This window comes from Clavelina lepadiformis, chromosome 1, assembly GCF_947623445.1.
Source record: "Clavelina lepadiformis chromosome 1, kaClaLepa1.1, whole genome shotgun sequence".
NCBI lineage: Eukaryota > Metazoa > Chordata > Ascidiacea > Aplousobranchia > Clavelinidae > Clavelina > Clavelina lepadiformis.
In genome coordinates, this window is record NC_135240.1 from 7,406,663 (window position 1) to 7,423,691 (window position 17,029).

The 17,029-nt window shown below is 37.4% G+C and overlaps 3 protein-coding genes and 1 long non-coding RNA gene across 4 annotated transcripts; 2 read left to right on the forward strand and 2 right to left on the reverse strand.

Annotated features, from left to right (window-relative positions):
• Positions 1-50: 50 nt before the first annotated feature.
• On the reverse strand, positions 51-4,980 carry LOC143464725 (uncharacterized). The gene is made up of 2 exons (XR_013118533.1): positions 1,764-4,980; positions 51-1,340 (listed from the first exon to the last, which is right to left on the reverse strand). It is a non-coding gene; the product is annotated as an uncharacterized LOC143464725 (long non-coding RNA).
• Positions 4,981-5,461: 481 nt separating this feature from the next.
• On the reverse strand, positions 5,462-9,590 carry LOC143468444 (dihydropyrimidinase-like). Its single transcript, XM_076965667.1, has 13 exons — positions 9,432-9,590; positions 8,971-9,090; positions 8,608-8,796; positions 8,316-8,495; positions 8,105-8,218; positions 7,820-7,895; positions 7,599-7,755; positions 7,279-7,411; positions 6,998-7,149; positions 6,692-6,850; positions 6,511-6,599; positions 6,344-6,433; positions 5,462-6,114 (listed from the first exon to the last, which is right to left on the reverse strand). Exons 1-13 carry the CDS (start codon positions 9,534-9,536, stop codon positions 6,020-6,022), a joined length of 1,659 nt encoding a protein of 552 aa, XP_076821782.1. The 5' UTR covers positions 9,537-9,590; the 3' UTR covers positions 5,462-6,019.
• A 4,599-nt stretch (positions 9,591-14,189) lies between these two features.
• Positions 14,190-16,110, forward strand: LOC143456989 (DNA methyltransferase 1-associated protein 1-like). The gene has a single exon (XM_076955211.1). The coding sequence runs from the start codon at positions 14,414-14,416 to the stop codon at positions 15,797-15,799; it is 1,386 nt and encodes a 461-aa protein (XP_076811326.1). The 5' UTR covers positions 14,190-14,413; the 3' UTR covers positions 15,800-16,110.
• LOC143457005 (NADH dehydrogenase [ubiquinone] 1 alpha subcomplex subunit 2-like) lies at positions 16,098-16,668 on the forward strand. The gene is made up of 3 exons (XM_076955212.1): positions 16,098-16,234; positions 16,324-16,436; positions 16,519-16,668. Coding segments are annotated over exons 1-3 (207 nt in total). The 5' UTR covers positions 16,098-16,142; the 3' UTR covers positions 16,521-16,668.
• The last annotated feature ends 361 nt before the right edge of the window (positions 16,669-17,029 follow it).

Sequence of the window (17,029 nt, forward strand, 5' to 3'; positions counted from 1 at the left end):
TAAGCTTGTTGAATCTGATTAAGATTTTACGGACCAAAGTAACCCATGACCACAATGAATATTACTTTATTTATAAAAAGAATTAGAAAGTATCAACAAGTGCATTAGTTTGTCCATGACATCAATAATTAATTAATTTGTTCATCTCAGTATAATAGCAATAATAAACACAATGCAATGATGCAAAACGCACAATGAATTTGATAACTCAAAATGTAAAAAGCCTTATGATGTTTAAAAGAATATCTCTGGCCAGGTTAACGACACATCAACCGCGATAAAAGTAAAAAAACTGTTGCATGTCGAGCAAAATATAAACTTATATTAATGGGAATATGGTACAGTTAAAAACGCAATGTTGTGCATACACTGAGAAAATTGCTTGATTGGCAAAAACAGAGAAATTGTGTCTATACTGTATCGTTAAAAACAGTTGCATAGTACGACATGCAATTATTAAAACCACCGGTGCCGTTGAAGACCGAGCTGACTTTTTGTTGTTATTTTTAGAAATATTTGCATAATAAATATTGTAACAAGTCATGCCACATACTACAGTAATGCACAAAATATAAATGAAAATTTAGTAAAGTGGATCAATTAATATATATAAAAAATTTACGATAATTAAACAAAGTGTTACAATTCATTTGTAAAATCATCAAACTAGAATCAAAGCACTTCCTCTAAGATTACAATTAGAAAAGGATGGGTTCGCAGCAAAGCACGCCGGCGCGTGAATTCGGTGCGCTGTAAAACATGGCACTGTATGCGTCTCGTTTGTCCATCCTTACCATAATCCCACCTTGGCACGAGCTGTAGACGGAATTTTGCCGAAAAAATGATCTCGAATTTAGGCAAGATATTGCCGTCATACTGGGCGTCGGTTAAATCAGCCTTTCAGGTGGTGGCGGTTGCATTACATTTACCATATCGTTCATTCTTACCCCGCCCTTTTGTTCGTTCCCTGAAGGGCTGTATTTGCCTTCAAACGCCCGCTTCTTTTTCACCTTACACGAACAGTAAAGGATCACAACGATAATTATTATTAACACCACTCCGCCAGCCACCGACCCTGCAATGATAGCCGTTAAATTGCTTGGGGCCTGCGTCGTAGTGTCCCCTGAGGTGTCCATAGTAGACGGAGAGTCTGTCGTCATGGCTAATTCCATACTTTACAAAGCTTTTCTCGAGTTGACAATAGAGCTTGCTGAGAAGTAGTTCCGTATTTTTCTGACTTGGAGAAGTTTCCAGCGAGTTCCGGTCCTAGGTTTGTACTTGACTGAACGCGATCGTAGTCAGGCAACAAAAATAAGCAGATTTTTTCAAAAAACTTGGTTCTGAAATAAAATCATCGGACTGAAATTATTTTCTTCAGACATCACCGCACATTAACGTTAGATGAGGCCAGCACAACACCACTGATGTACACCTACCTCACATCGCTAATACTGAAGTACAGTGAGAGAAAAAATTGCAGCTAAGTTTAAGCCCTGACCACAAAGAACAAACGCTCGTTTCCCGATTTTTCGCCTTTTTTACGGTCGAAATGTTTAGGAACCGAAAACATCACAAAAACATTACTCTTTCTGACAATTACGGCACCTACTGATGGCGCAACAGTATATTTAGTGTGACATCACCATGACAACAGCAAAGTCTGCCATAGGTTTGATATTTATTTCATACAATCTCAGTTGGAAGTTTATTGAAATGTCAATGACGTTACAAAGTTGAAATTGTACGGCGCGAAAAGTTATTACCTTGTTTCAGCGACCTGACAAGATCTAATGCTTGGCTCCTTTCAAAATGTTGAAGTTGTTTCTTATTCTGTGAACTAAGTTAAAAATACTTTGTTGGTGATGTCAGAACAAAATGGGCATTCATCACTGCTTTAAAAAAATAACAAAGCGCGACGTTATTGCAATAACTTTCACCAATTTCTTCCTATAAGTAGACTATCCAGTACACCTATAGCTTTACTATTCAAAAGCTCAATATTCATCTGTCTGGAAAGCGATAGCAGTGACAGGTTGCCGGATTCATGTCGGTTTCAGAACTATTCATGGCATAACACGGAAATAACAACATATGAGAATTTACAAACCACTACATTACCATTAATAATTTTATATTGTAAAATTTAAATCAAAACGCGTGTCACAGTTAGTAATTCTAGTAAAAAAAGTAAAAAAGCAACAGTAAAACACATTCAAAAGTTTCAAGAGCTCACAGTACATTTTATTGCTGCTTTCAAAACAACCTCTTAAGTCTCAAAGGACGCAGATAGTAGTTTCATCAAAGGAGTAAGATCAACACGGAAAGAAAAATCAAACATAATGGAACAGGATCGTTGCCGGATAGAATAAGACCAAGCAACACCGTATTCATTTTAAGCAGCAAAAAACACGAGAACATATTCTTTTGATGAAATTATTCACATGATTATCAATGTAATCCCGTGATGATAGTATTATGTTTTTTTATCTATAAACGCGTACCCATAGCATCCCATAATCAGGTGAACCAGCTCCAGTCATATATAAACCTATCCACCATGACTTGGACAAGTCACGTATGACTGCGTTATGCCAGCATCTCACAAACACAGCTGACACCAAAAATAACTTATAGAGAGGACACCAATGTAAAAACGGTTGGTTACTGATTAACGGCATTCGAAAGTGCTGTACACCTGCATCTAATGTACAGAGAGAGCTGACAGAAAATCCTTCGATTTGTTTAAAGAGTAATCTTTGACTGTACCAGGACAGTTTTATTAACGATGACGTCATACAAGAGGTTGAATTGAAAAGGCCAAAATTCCGTAATTTTATCATAAAAAAAAAATATAAACCAGTCGCAACCTACGCTTTTTAAATCTATTCAATAAATCCGGTAATTCAGTCCACGCCTACTGAAAATTTCTGCCTCAAACAGGCTTAGGTTTCAGTTTTGAAGTAAATCAGTATCAAGTTCGTGTGAATTAAGTCTGAATACGTCATTTCATACCAGCCTACCTCATTACAGCATTCAGCCTAACTATATTATCACGACCGCCGTACAGTATAACTATAACGTAATACGTAAACATTGCCTCTGCATTATTCAAATACAAATGTAACCGTTTTGCAATCAGTAACACAGCAATGGCGATCTGCACTAAAGTACACCAGTGAACTACCTTTTACAGTTACACGAAGTAAAAAAACGCGTCTAAAAAGTTATCGAAAATGGTCACATTTATCATCACGAAGCTCGCAAAAACAACAGCACCATCACTCTAGCTGCAACGTTACGATAGTAAAGTCAAAGGCCGCAGTATGAAACTTACACACAAAACTTGGCCAAGATAGTAGGCACAGAACAATGGGTACGATAACAACATTGCGAAACAGTTAAACAGGCGATAGCCGGTAGGATTAAACACTATTAATTGTTTTCAAGCCGATTACCATCATTAATCTGAAAACAATTTTTCTGCGAGCCTAAGACATTTTAAATAATCTCGCAATGCGTGAGCACTGAGCGGTTTGCAATCCGATGTTTCCTTTTTACAGAGATTTTGAGAAGCATTACAACATCATTTAGCGGGCTAATTAAAACAATGTGTACTATGCTAATGTACTGCAAGCATTTTCTAATCTTCCAACGTTTAAGCGTCTGCCTTCTATCAACTAATCAGACTACTGTAGTGGGTTAAAGTACCATTTTAAAGCCATTTACAAACGTTCTGTAACATTAGGCTTCACAGCCAATTCGTAAGCTTCTATGGAACTGAAGGATAGCCACTTTCAACTGTTTATGTGTACTGCTTAACTATATCCTATGTTTGGCTTGTTTTACGTCACGTATATTAGGGAACTATTCCAAAATTCAAAAACGTTTTCTGCTAAAATAACAGTTTTGAAAACTCTGTTGTACCAGACATAAAAACAGCGACACTGTCTACGTGAGCTACTAGTCAGGTAACGATGACGCTAAAACTCATGCAACTTCAGAAGTTGAATTACAATAATTGGTCCAAGGCTAGGCGAATATGAGTAACACAATTGTGACGTCATTCTCGTGATGGTAAAAAGGTAATAATCGGGTTAAGTTTAATTAAGGCAAAGTAAACAAGCAAAACTACCTAGCTTTTTGTGGCAAAAACAGCATCAATTTTTATGCAAACATTCCAATACCCAACAAGAACAAACTTTGGGTACTTCAAACATGACCAGATCCAAACTAGCATACAACACACAACATTTGTCTTACCACGCAAATCTTCTGATGTCTTTGCCATGGTGGTATCTTAATAGATTTGGTGACCTTCAGTAAAACCGATAAAATTCAGCGTAAACGCATTTTTGACATAACACCGAAAGAACGACACCATTCCGATCGTCGCAACTCGCAAACCAAGCAGAAATCAATAAAACATATAAAGCTGTTATTTAATCCGGTTGTCAAGAGATTGACGTTGTTTGCTGGAGATTGTATACTCCAACATCTATTTAAAACCGCTGCTGACAGAAACCTATGTAAGCGTGCTACTGGTAGATAACAAGCGGCATAATACTCCTGTTAAAACCACGCTAAATTATTTAGTGTTTTGGTTGAAATATGTCACCAAAAGAGGTAACAATTATTTAGCTGCAGTACCGCGAAAATTTATCGTTTATCTCACACTAAACCTAGCACAACTGAAATTCAGTTCTTTCATCTGCCTACTACTATGACAAATCTCTACAGCTTGTTTTAGACTTTCTGTTTATATAGGAGCGCGATTATCGCCAACTGTGTTCTCCATTCTCGCGAAGAATACATTTGCTGATATCTTCAACATTCTATGCCACATCAATCTAACAGAGCATTTCGCTTGAAAATTACCTCACAAAACACTATTATGAAACATAATGACTACCTGACAACTCCTTACATAGTTTAAATATTATTGTGAGTTTTGTAGTATATTTCGATGGATGGTCGCTACGCGAATCTAAAGCCACGCCTAAGGCTACCTTCACTTTTATCAGCAAGAATCTATACAGCAGGTCACGCTTTGTGAGCGAACAATGAGCGCACTGGAGCGTGAGAGGGACGGTTTTGAGTCGACGTTTTTCTCCTCTCGAGCAACGAAATCTCGTCGGAAAACAAATGGATTTAAACAAGATATCAGTCGTACATTGGGAGAAGATGACATCGAGTCGTTGTCAAATCTGTCGCGTTGAAGGAACCAAGTCAAGTATTATTATGATGTCATCATTTGGATGGCGAGTATAAACGCTATTACGCCTTCGGGGAACCCCGAACTGCGTAGACGTGCTATTTGATATATCAGAAGTCCACTTAATCTTTTAACTTTGAATAAGAAGTGCGAGCAAGTAATGTAGCTGACTGATGGTGACATAAAACGCTTCCGAAACATGATCCACATCAAAAATTTCTAAATTATATCGAATTTGACAAACCAAGCCGAATACATCATGATATGTTTAATTATAATCTGTATGGTGACATATTGCACAAAGTCAACAAACTTCGAGGAGAATTGAAGTTTTCATAAATAAATTTAGAGCATTCAATTTATGGAAACAATTGTTACTTAATAATTACTGATTACATGAAAATAATTAATTAAATAATTACATACATAAGTTATACATCATCAAAGTACTTGGAATGAAAATTAAGGAAAATGCATAAAAGGCTTTGAAATAGAAATTACATCTTGGCTTTAATATTTTGAATAAATGGCTTGCACTTCTAGTTACCACTTTTGTACTTGTACTAACTTGTTTTTATATTTATCGATTTTAACTACGTAACACTCTACCACCATCTACTACTCTACTAACTTAAAATCTACAAACTATTTTAAAAACATTCCATTCCTAGTTAAAGATCAACATAGACCAAGTTACAGAGGTAAACAAAGCAAATAAAATCTGAAAATGCTACAAAATGACAGAAGACAATGTGCCCTTGCAAATAGTGCACATTATAAGATGGCAACAGTTTAGTCCCTGCATCATTAGAACTGGATTTGAGAGCGGCCGCCTGGTGGCGCCAACACCTTGGTTGAAGTCACATTACCGTTTCTGGACATGGGCGAGTTAACATGCTGCCCTGTTTTGAATAGCTTTTATTTAATATACGTAATGTGCCCTACCACACATACAACTACCATTTAAATATTACCATCGCCAATCAAAGTCTGAACTACCATACCATAATTTTTCACACAATACACGCAGACGTATTATCATATAAATTTCTACACCAAATTGAATTTCGCCGAACAGAGCTTATGATTAGCATCTGAAGTATTAGCAAGCGATTACGGGCCATCCATTACCTGATACATTGATTGATGATGTGTGATGCATATTTCGACCCTTGTCTGGTGTCTGTTCCGTGTTTGCCCCTCCTAGCTGAATCACTGGACCTGGAACAGCAGAAACAAAACAATTGTTTGAGAAACAATGCAGTAGCACTTAAAATTACTTTTCAGAGTCTACTAACCGGTATAAGGATCTCTTTCCACCTTCTTAGGATCAAATGTTTCCTGACGCTTCTTTATACGATTGTATACGTAATTGCTGTACGGCTTTCTAATTGAATACAACGTGTGTGTTAAATCGAGTTAAGCTTTCACAAATGACAGCATGAACAAAAAATACAGGAAATTACAAAGTGGACAAACCTTGGAACAAACTTTCCATCACCAGCTGAAACCGTAAATTTCCCTTCCTCAAAGACCACTTTTCCACGACTAATTGTGCACACATTAACACCGTGGCACGTCATTCCTTCAAATATGTTGAAGTCTACAGCTTGATGGTGAGTTTTGGCTGAAATGGTTCTGCAAAAATAACATAAAAAACCACACTGCAGATCAAAAAATAATGGGCATTTAACTCTGACCCAGGATAACAACTGCTAATTTATCAAAACAAATCAAACAAGCAAAGCAATGTTAATCTAAACTGATAGAGTCCATTGGTGCCACCTTGTTGCGGATGGATCCCATATTATGAGGTCAGCATCAGAACCTGGAGCGATAAGTCCTTTCTGAGGATAAATGTTAAAGATCTTTGCCGCAGTGGCACTGGTCACTTCGACAAATCGATTTTCGTCCATCTTTCCAGAGTGGACACCTTTCTGTGAAAAAAAGTCTAAATATTAGCAAATTTGTATACAAACAAATATGAGTGTGAGTTGGCACATATGTCAATGACTGTTGAAAACAGGGGGAAATTAAGTCTAAACTATTATTCATATACACTGTACCTCCCATATAACAGACATTCTGTCTTCCACACCATTCACTCCATTAGGGATCTTCGCAAAGTTATCCTTGCCCAGAGCTTTTTGGTTGGCATTAAATGTGCAGTTATCAGTGCCGGTACAATCCAAATCTCCACTGTTTATAGCAAAACAGTAAAAGTTCTTAAATACAGGGCAAATTATGCAAAACTATAAACCAGTTGAACGTTCAGTAATCATACACAAGACAAACAGCTATCTTGTAAATTTAAAACAGTTATGCTCCGGTCAAAATACATAAAAGTATTGTATACTGTATACTATATTGTACAAGTATACTGTACTTGGCCAACAAGTCCATCAGATATCCGGGTGTGGTAGGGTCTGGGCGCAAAGGTGGTCCCATGACGTGACCAGCTGCATGGCGCCAACATTTGTGGTGATAGTTGCTCCCATCGGTGCCCAGACTAGCAGCAATGGGCTCACCGAACACTACATTACCTACATTACAAAAGTAGTATCCATAAGACCTGCAGAACAGCGTGCATTAGCTGCTAGCACATACCCTTCTTTCTAGCTTGTACAATAACATTGGCAGCTGATTTACTCATGACATGCACGATGTACATTGGACAGTTGACCTAATAGTGAAAAATGACAAAACATCAGCAGGGCAGAGATATCTGGTTACATGCACGAAACTGATGAATATAATTACTTATGATATCATTCCAAGCAAAGCTATGAAAGGCTAATATGTTAGACACAACTTTCATAACATTCAAAAGCAAGGTGACTTAATTGGGTTGCGGCTTAGACAGTGACTCATTCTATTGTGAATTAGGCTTACAGTGTTGGCAATCATAATTGCTCTGTTGGTTGCTTCAGCTTCTACTGGTTCTGGGCGACACATTGAATGTCCTTCAGGTCCAGTGATACCAAGATCAAGCATACGTTTTTGTTCCTGCAAAATATGAAAAAATGCATTAAAACATTCCTTAATGTCTTTACATATATGATATCTATTGTGTATGGGGACACCAGTAGAGTCTAACACATACGTGAGCAATGACATCCCCATTTTCAGCGTGCATCATTGCAAGTGCTCCTATTTCTTTACATTTTTTGTAGACATCATATAGGTCCTCATCATCCAACATAAACACATCTTTGTATGCCATAAACATCTTGAAAGAATTTATTCCCCTATTCTTCACCAATTCAGCCATCTCATCCGCAACCTGTGGTAACACTTTTGGTGAATCCTTGTGTAGAAGTACACTTAAAGATATCACAGCATCGATGTTTTCAGTGATCACAAATATACAAGTACCATAATCGCAAATGACTAACTTGCTTGCTCCACCAAGTGACAGCCACATGGAAAGAATAATCACAACAAACTTTTGGGTCGGCCCAACCTCTCCATTTGTCATAAGCTTCTAGAAGGGAAACACCTTTTTGATCGAGAACGAAATCAATAATCATGGTCGTGCCACCAGCAACAGCAGCTTTTGTTCCCGTATAGAAGTCATCAATTGCCTGCAAAACAAATCTTTCTCAGACTTGAAGTGATAGCAACTTTACTTTTAAAGGAAAACGTCTAGATCTGGATTAGTTGAGGCATCTACTATGAGCTGAATGACTAATTTGAGAGATATCTTTCCTTCAAAACAGTGAGAATAAATTTAAAGTCAGAATGAGAAGTTAGACTACATGTGTTCCCATAAAAGGAAGTTGCATGTGGGTGTGGGTATCGATTCCTCCAGGCATAACTAATTTCCCTGAAGCATCAATGACTTTTGTTCCTCCTGGAATGCTCAGATTTTTTCCAACCTGTTTGATGAAAAGGAAAGCTATTGGTTGTGTCATGAATTACATATACAGTAATTATATGGACATTATATATATACGAAAACGTACTGCAAGAAATTGAAATACCACTCTGCTATTCATTGCATAAATCATGGCAATTAAGATTTTATAATATCATTATGTGATTGATTTAATATTGCCACCCAAAGAACACATTCATTAGGAGATTTTAATCAGTGTATGTTTAATGTTGATTAAAATCAACCAAGTTATGTGTAACAATTCCACATAAAACTCATATGTTCTAACATTGGTCATTAGACATTAGTTAAAATCGCGTTACTTTTATATTAACATTTCACCTGAACAATCACTCCATTTTCAATAAACACATCTCCTTCAAAAGATCGGTCCGCATTCACTACTTTTCCACCTTTGACGAGAAGACGAGTTTGGGCTGACATCATGCAATTTTACAACAGAACAAATTAATCTTAAAACTCTGAAAAAACGCAAGTTTAACAATGTTTTGTTAATACTATGCAAAATAAAATCCTACAATACTACACCGATAAGTTTGCAAATTGTGTGGTGGGTGTTGCTTGCAAATTCTCCAACAAAAAATGCAGCTAATAGGTCTAACTATGAAATGTGAGGATGTAGCCAGCATTTCGGTTAGAGTAATACATAATACCTTAGAACAGGGGTGGCCAGACCTGCTTCATGCTCGAGCCGCATTTAACAAATTCCAGTTTTAAAAGAGCCACAACACAAACACAATAAAAACACGAATTTATTCACTCACAACGAATTGTAGCTATTGATAAACATTAGTGCTGCGTGGTGATACTATGAGTCTCCACCTGGGCTTCACCATCTCTTTTTGCAATTATTAGTATAACCGTAGCTAAGACTTAAAACTAGGTCAGCCCTGACGTACAGCTTCAATCTGACAGTTTACTTAACTACAGTGTACAATAATGAACTTTTTGGAGTGTAATCTGATTATTACTAACCATGAGTCCATTGTTACTACGTGTGATAGAACGCATTGTTTCATAATCTGATCAAATAACTCGTCTAGACCGGGAAAATGCATGTCTAATTCAACAATGCTAATTCATTAAAGAGCCGCAATCAAAGGCTCAAAGAGCCGCATGCGGCTCGAGAGCCGCAGTTTGGCCACCCCTGCCTTAGAAGGTTTGACCGTGTTCCGTTAGGTTCTGATTTACAGTGCAGTTTATGGTGCAAAATGAGTGCTGATGAGATGACTGGGATGATAAATCAGTCACACATTGCACACACTGCATTGTAAACAAGGGTTATACTGTTGTAATATTGCTACTGAGTATTGCCTAATCCTAGAGGCTACATTATAAATAATAATGCAGCAAGCTATGCCTATGCGCATATAAAAGAGCTTTCATTTCACTCAACAACAAAAGTAAATTTTTTTCAATTTCATCAATTGCATAGCACAGTGTTTCTCAACCCCAAGTCCGCGGACTCATTTGAGTCCGCGTAAGGTTTTTGTGAGTCCGCAAGCCCATTAATTTACCGTATATAATTAGGCATAGGTCATAATTTTCGCGACGGTTCTTCGCCTCAAACAGTAGGGGTCGCAAGAAATACCTTGGTGTGTTGGATAATTTTGGTAATTACAACATTCGTTTGTTGGTAATTTAAAATAGTCTGATTCAGAGTCTTGTTTATTTCTATTGTTACGATGATGGCAATCCAATCCAAGGATTATTCCTTAATTCTTTCGTTCTCTTCTGCTTCTTCCAAATCCTGGCGCGCAAATCACCTCCTTTTTTTTCTTTTTTAAAAGGAGTTCCAAAGTGTCAGAGCTTTTTTGTTTCTTTCCTTCTCTCGCAATGCAATTTCACCTGCGCACGTTACACCAGGTTGTGCTTGCAAATGTCTGTGCATAAGCCCGTTTAGGCATTATTGGTGGCGAAAAGACCTCGCCATAGTTTTCAAAGAAGTTGTTTCTGTTGTCAATTTTATTAAATCTCGTTTAACTTGATCTTGCACACTCGTTTATTTCGTGTATCATGTGAAGAAATGGGGGCAGAATACAATAGGCTTCTGTTCAATCAATCTCCAATCAAACATTCGTTGGTTATCGCGAGGAAAGGTACTGGAGAGAGTGGCCAACCTTCGAGATTAAATCAGCACCTTTTTGAAAGAACAGAAACATGAATTTGTTGCTCTCTTTAGCGATGACAAATGGATTGCCAAATTGCTTTTCTTAGCTATTTTTTTAGCCATGTGAACCAATTGAATGGCTCTATGCAGGGAAAAGACAAAAATATTTTAGCTGTAACAGAAAGCATTAATGCGTCTGCGCGGTATTCGTCGGATCTTTCTTGAGCACCTCGATACATTTGTTTCAGAGCTGGATCGATATATTCCTTCCCACAGTTATAACAAGATGTTTAACTGGGTACGAAATACTTTTGAGGTGTCAGCGTTAGAGGTTAATTCAGAAATAAATTGCTTCGCTGAACAGTTGTTTGAACTGCAAAGTTTACAGATGTGGAGAGACAAGTTCAAAATTGTTTCTCTGTTTCAATTTGGGCGAATGTTCTATCGAAGGAACCTAATCTATCTGACCTATACAAACAAGCAGCAATAGCTCTTCTGCTTTTTTCCGACTACATACTTGTGTGAAGCTGGATTTTCAACTTAACTATGCTTAAAACCAAGTACCGGAACTAACATCAACCGGAAAATGATATCAGGTGTGCATTGAAGACCATAATTCCTGATTTCGACAAACTTGTGAAGCAAGTCCAGGGACAAAGTTCTCATTGAGATAGGTTGAGCAAAGGTCGTATTTTTCAAGGTTTCGACTGAGATTTATAGTGCATATGTGCCCAATAAACAAAACGCTTCTGCTTTTTTATCTTACTGTTTTAGTGTTGAACTAACTTATTTTTTATTCCTATTACATGAGTCCGCGAATACTTATGTTAAAAGGAAAATAGTCCGTGGGCTAAAAAGGTTGAGAAACACTGGCATAGCAGTATGACCGCAGGTCACTTATGCTTTTGTACTCAGACAGTCCGACTTGCAGGCCTTAATAGGAAGGAGTTATTAAAGTAAAAGAAAAGAAAGTGTGACGTAATAATTTCTCAATAATACTCGATCCTGATAAGGGAGTGCAAAATTAAAAGAAACGCGTATAACCTACTGTACATTCAAAATTTCAAATCCATGTACGCAATGTTTTCTCGGCTCCAACCGTCTCTCATAGTTCATACTTCTGTAACTACTGAACAGTGAACAAGACCTAGGCTACAGCAGAAAATTAGCAATTATTTTGCACTCTCTTAAAATTTCTTAGCGGTCGCCAAAGCCAAATCTTAAAAAACCTGACGTGTGCGGCAAACAAACAATTCTCTATTTAACAATCAACTCGCAAAAACAACAATCCCTTACTCAATTGTTTAACTCGTCCAGGAAATGCAATTCTGTTTCAGGAAATTTGATTGCTGATGGTGCTGCCAAAACCACAATTAAAAATGCATTGAGGTCTACTTCAAAACTCGCTAAACCAGTTGTAAAATACCAAAAATACAAAAAGACAAATATTTTATGGTAAGTAGAATTCTTCAATACAATAAATATTTACAAACAAACAAATTTCCCAGCTAAACAATTCTAAAACGAACTAAATTTACGACGACAAAAACATCAAATTTTGAATTTGGCAATACTGGTTTCTTATCAACAATAGTATCAAGCCAGCGTGTGTGACAAGCGAACAGTGTTTGCTTGGTTTGGAGCTGATAAAAACCAAGTGAGCAAACAGATGTGCGAACAAACATGTTTTAACATTAGTGAAAGAAGTAGTTTAAAATTAAAGAAAAGGGCAGGCGAATTTTGATGAAAACAGTTTCAAAGCAATCTTTAAACTTGGTCGTCCAATGCCCATCCCTTTGTTTATGTGTTGTTTGCTATCCCTTGATCGCTTTGGCGTTTGCAAAAATTGTGAAACTATGTTCGCCAGACCTGACATCCAGCAATGACAACGAAAATTAGGCTTTCCTCTTGATATATTGCCCGTGAAATAAATACAATAATTTAAAAGAGTTGAATATTAACTGATTAACAAAAAAACATTTAGCAGGCTTAATTGCTGTAAATTACAAAAGCAGTCACCGCTCACATAACTCGAATATTAGTTGAAGAGCGGTTGCCATGTAGGCCTACTGCAATTAAAAATTCAAATCAAAAGACATTGTGCAAAAAGCAACGTTGCGAGCCAAAACGCAGTAAGAACATCACAGTATTTACCACATCAGAAACTGTTCGCATGGTTTTCTGGTTTTATTAACGTGAACCGCAAGTCCGAAACTTCGAGGAAATGCTTGAGACAAAACTCAACTTGCAAAATGTGCTGAGCTAATACGGACTTCGGACTCAAGAAACACTTCGCGTTGGTTACTGTATGCGTCCAAAACGCGCGCCATGTTGCTTTAATGCAGGGGGGCATAGTAACGGCCGTTCAAAGACCATAAAAACATGTAGTAGGCAAGCCGTCCTCCTGGCTGTGTTTCTTTATTATCCGCGTCATAGTTGCGGCATTACGCGTAATCAAACCTGCCGAATTTTAACGGCTCGTACTTCTGTTTACTTACAAGAGTTTTCATAATCCCTATAGCCTATCAATACAACGCAAGAGCCTACCTCTAATACTTTAAACATTGTACGAATTTATTTGAAACATTTAATATTGCATTTAGATGATTATATAGTTCAATGAATAGCCGAAAACTTGTAACCATCATATAATTAGGCTACCACCTACTTTTGATCAGAACTATTCAAGAGAAAGCTTAGATAAGTTAGCTACATTCCCGAAAAAGAAATAATTAACGCGACAACAGCAATGGAATGGCACGATAATCTTTATCCTCATACGGAGGAGTCTTTGCACAACTTACAAACTCGGAAATGAATTCTCATCGCTCGAGCTCCGGTTACCGAGCTCGTGTTTGTGCAATCTCCGAATTTCTGAACCGGAGTTAAACCGTTTTCCACTGCGGTTCGACTCTTTGGTTTCAAAACAAACGTGCAAGTGCAAGGGATTCGAGCGATCCAAGCAGCGCAAGCGATCCAAGCGAACTTGTTTGTTTCGAGGACACTCTATTTTTACCATTAATTTTGAAGTGTAGTAGCCTCGGTGTCGCACACTACTTTCGCATTGAGGTTTACGTTTACCATTCCGCACACACGGTAATCTACGATTGAATGCTTCAGGATAGTACCAATATCTATGCTAACACAGGTTTTGTAGGTAGTTTGAGCGAAAAATTTAATATTTACCATCAACATGGCAGCCACGTCAGATGTTTGCGATATCCTGGAACTACGTGGTGAGGAAAGTAAAACAATCACCAAAGCAAGAATAATCAGTGAAGGTCAAAAGAAGAAACCAAAGGCGAAACAAAATGCTTTTAAAAGACCTGAAGGTATGCATAGAGAATTGTATGCTCTCCTTTACCATGACAACATGGATAAACCACCACTATTGCCAACTGACACATCATTAACATACCAAACTGTGAAGGCAAAATTAGGAGGTTGCACTGTTGTAAGGCCGTGGAAATGGATGCCGTTCACTAATCCTGCAAGGACCGATGGGGCCATATTTTATCACTGGCGCCGTGAAGAGGACGAAGGAAAAGATTATACGTTTGCAAAGTTTGACAAAAAAGTTAAAATTCCTGTTTATTCTGAACAAGAATATCATCAGTACCTGTCCAGTGATGACTGGAACCAAGATGAAACTGATCATTTATTTGATTTATGTCGCAGATTTGACTTGAGATGGCATGTTATATTTGATCGGTATGATCATGCTAGATTTCCGCGTGACAAAAAACGAATGTTGGAAGATCTGAAGGAACGCTACTATGGCACATGTAACAGCCTGGGAAAAGCACATAAGCAACTCAGTGAGAAATATGATGAAATTGTTTATGATGCTGACCATGAGCGCCGAAGAAGACAGCAATTGGTTCGTTTGTTTGCTAGAACTGAAGAACAAGTGGAAGAAGAGGCCATGCTGATTCAGGAGCTGAAACGGATTGAAGCACGGAAGCGAGAACGTGAGCGAAAATCACAAGATCTTCAAAAACTTATTGCCCTTGATACTGGCAAAGATGGCTTAAGAAGGGCAGAACGAAAGTCAAACAAAAAGAAGTTTCCTGGAAGTGGATCCAAGAAAGATGGGCATGGTGTTGATGAAAAAGTATCAGAAACAACATATGGCATTAAATTCTCGGACTGTAAATCAGCTGGGGTGATGCTGAGGTCTCAAATGATGAAACTGCCCACATCTGTCGGACAGAAGAAGGCCAAATCACTTGAATTATTGTTGAACGAACTAAAAATAGATCAACATCCAATGCCAACAGAAGAAGTTGCTCAACTATTTAATCGTTTGAGAAGTGACATGGTTTACCTCTATGATCTAAAAATGGCCTATGCCAATTACGAAATGGAGTTGCAGACTTTAAGATACAAGTGGGACGCTTTGGCCCCTGGTCATTTGCCCCCTGTGAAAGATGCAATACCACTGAGAGGCCTCTCTGACAGTTTAAATATTAATAAGCATACTTCAAAGACTGATGGTGAAAATACATCAAAAGTTGATTCTGCTGCTGATCAAGTAATTGATGTGGGTTGCCCATCACCGCCAGCCGTAAAATCATAAAATACAAGTATTTTATGTGTCAGGAGCAGTTTTATTTTATTCTTGGTCGTGCGCCTTTTTAAGGAAACAATAGTTTGCTCGTGTGTCTTTTCAATAGCAAGTCTTCATGTTGTTCACATATTATCGTGATTGATACACGGTTCCATTAACCGTTGTAACAAATCTGTGTTTGGTAACCACAGTTCAAACGAATTTGTCATGATATTGGCATACTGTCTGTCGAATCCACAATCATATTTCTAAGATTATTTTTGGTTAACTGCCTTGCATTTGGTATTTGTGTCTTTTGACGATGTTTTAAATTCTCTAGATGCTTGTATAGGTTGCAATATAAGCAGTTAATATGGCTACGAAGCAGCTTGTTAATTTGTCTAAACATTTTCGAGAATTGAGATTTCATCTTTGCCAAAGATCGGCAACCAGCCAAGGACTTCGGTATGTTAAATGTTTGTCATTATCAATCCTTACATAGTGTACAATGATTGCTTCACAAATCATTTGACATTTTACGCTTGTAATTTTAGAGATTTCATAGAAAATCATTATGTTACTGTGAAACAAGAAAATCCAACATTTCCCATATTGATAAGAGAATGCAGTGGAGTGGAACCAAAAATTTATGCTCGATACGGCAAGTGTTAAAATTCAAAGGAGTAAGAACTACTGATATATCATAGAAATTGCAGTTTGATTATGACTGCATTTTGTTGCAGGTAAAGGAGCGGAACGCAGCATCTCCGTTGCAAATCAAACTCCCGAACAGATTATATCATCAATTCAGAGTTTGCAACATTCTATGTAAATTTTTATTTATTTTGCTGTTTGTAATACATTTCTTTTGTCGCCAAAATAAACTCGACTGAAATCAATGGTTTAAATGCAAACAGGTAGGCAAGCAGATTGCTATGTTAAGTACAGACACTTCCCAATCTATAAATATTTGGAACTATGATCAACACACTCGCAAACATGCTGTATTTTTAAAATCTAGTGCTTTTAAATGTATGTTTCATGTTCGCTTAGAGAGGAGGCATTGTATGGTAATATGGTTTACAATTATTTCGATGGTAATTACTGAGGCAAAAGTTGTATAGTGAAAGTCTGAAAATTATGTCCGGTATTACGCACAGCAGTGCACTGATTAGCTGCACTTACGAAAGGAAATTTGTTCTTTATTACCTCAGCAATCTATTATAAAGATAAAATGCACTGGCATTATTCTATGTTACT

Bases quoted from the DNA above. Each gene is read 5' to 3' on its own strand.
- LOC143468444 (XM_076965667.1), bottom strand. From the start codon at position 9,536: ATGATGTCAGCCCAAACTCGTCTTCTCGTCAAAGGTGGAAAAGTAGTG. The intron at 8,496-8,607 runs GTTAGTCATTTG...GTGTTACCACAG, and splicing joins TCACTTGGTGGAGCAAGCAA to GTTGCGGATGAGATGGCTGA. The intron at 6,115-6,343 runs GTAATGGATGGC...TATTCAAAACAG, and splicing joins ATCATCAATCAATGTATCAG to GGCAGCATGTTAACTCGCCC.
- LOC143456989 (XM_076955211.1), top strand. From the start codon at position 14,414: ATGGCAGCCACGTCAGATGTTTGCGATATCCTGGAACTACGTGGTGAG.
- LOC143457005 (XM_076955212.1), top strand. From the start codon at position 16,143: ATGGCTACGAAGCAGCTTGTTAATTTGTCTAAACATTTTCGAGAATTG. The intron at 16,235-16,323 runs GTATGTTAAATG...TTGTAATTTTAG, and splicing joins GCAACCAGCCAAGGACTTCG to AGATTTCATAGAAAATCATT.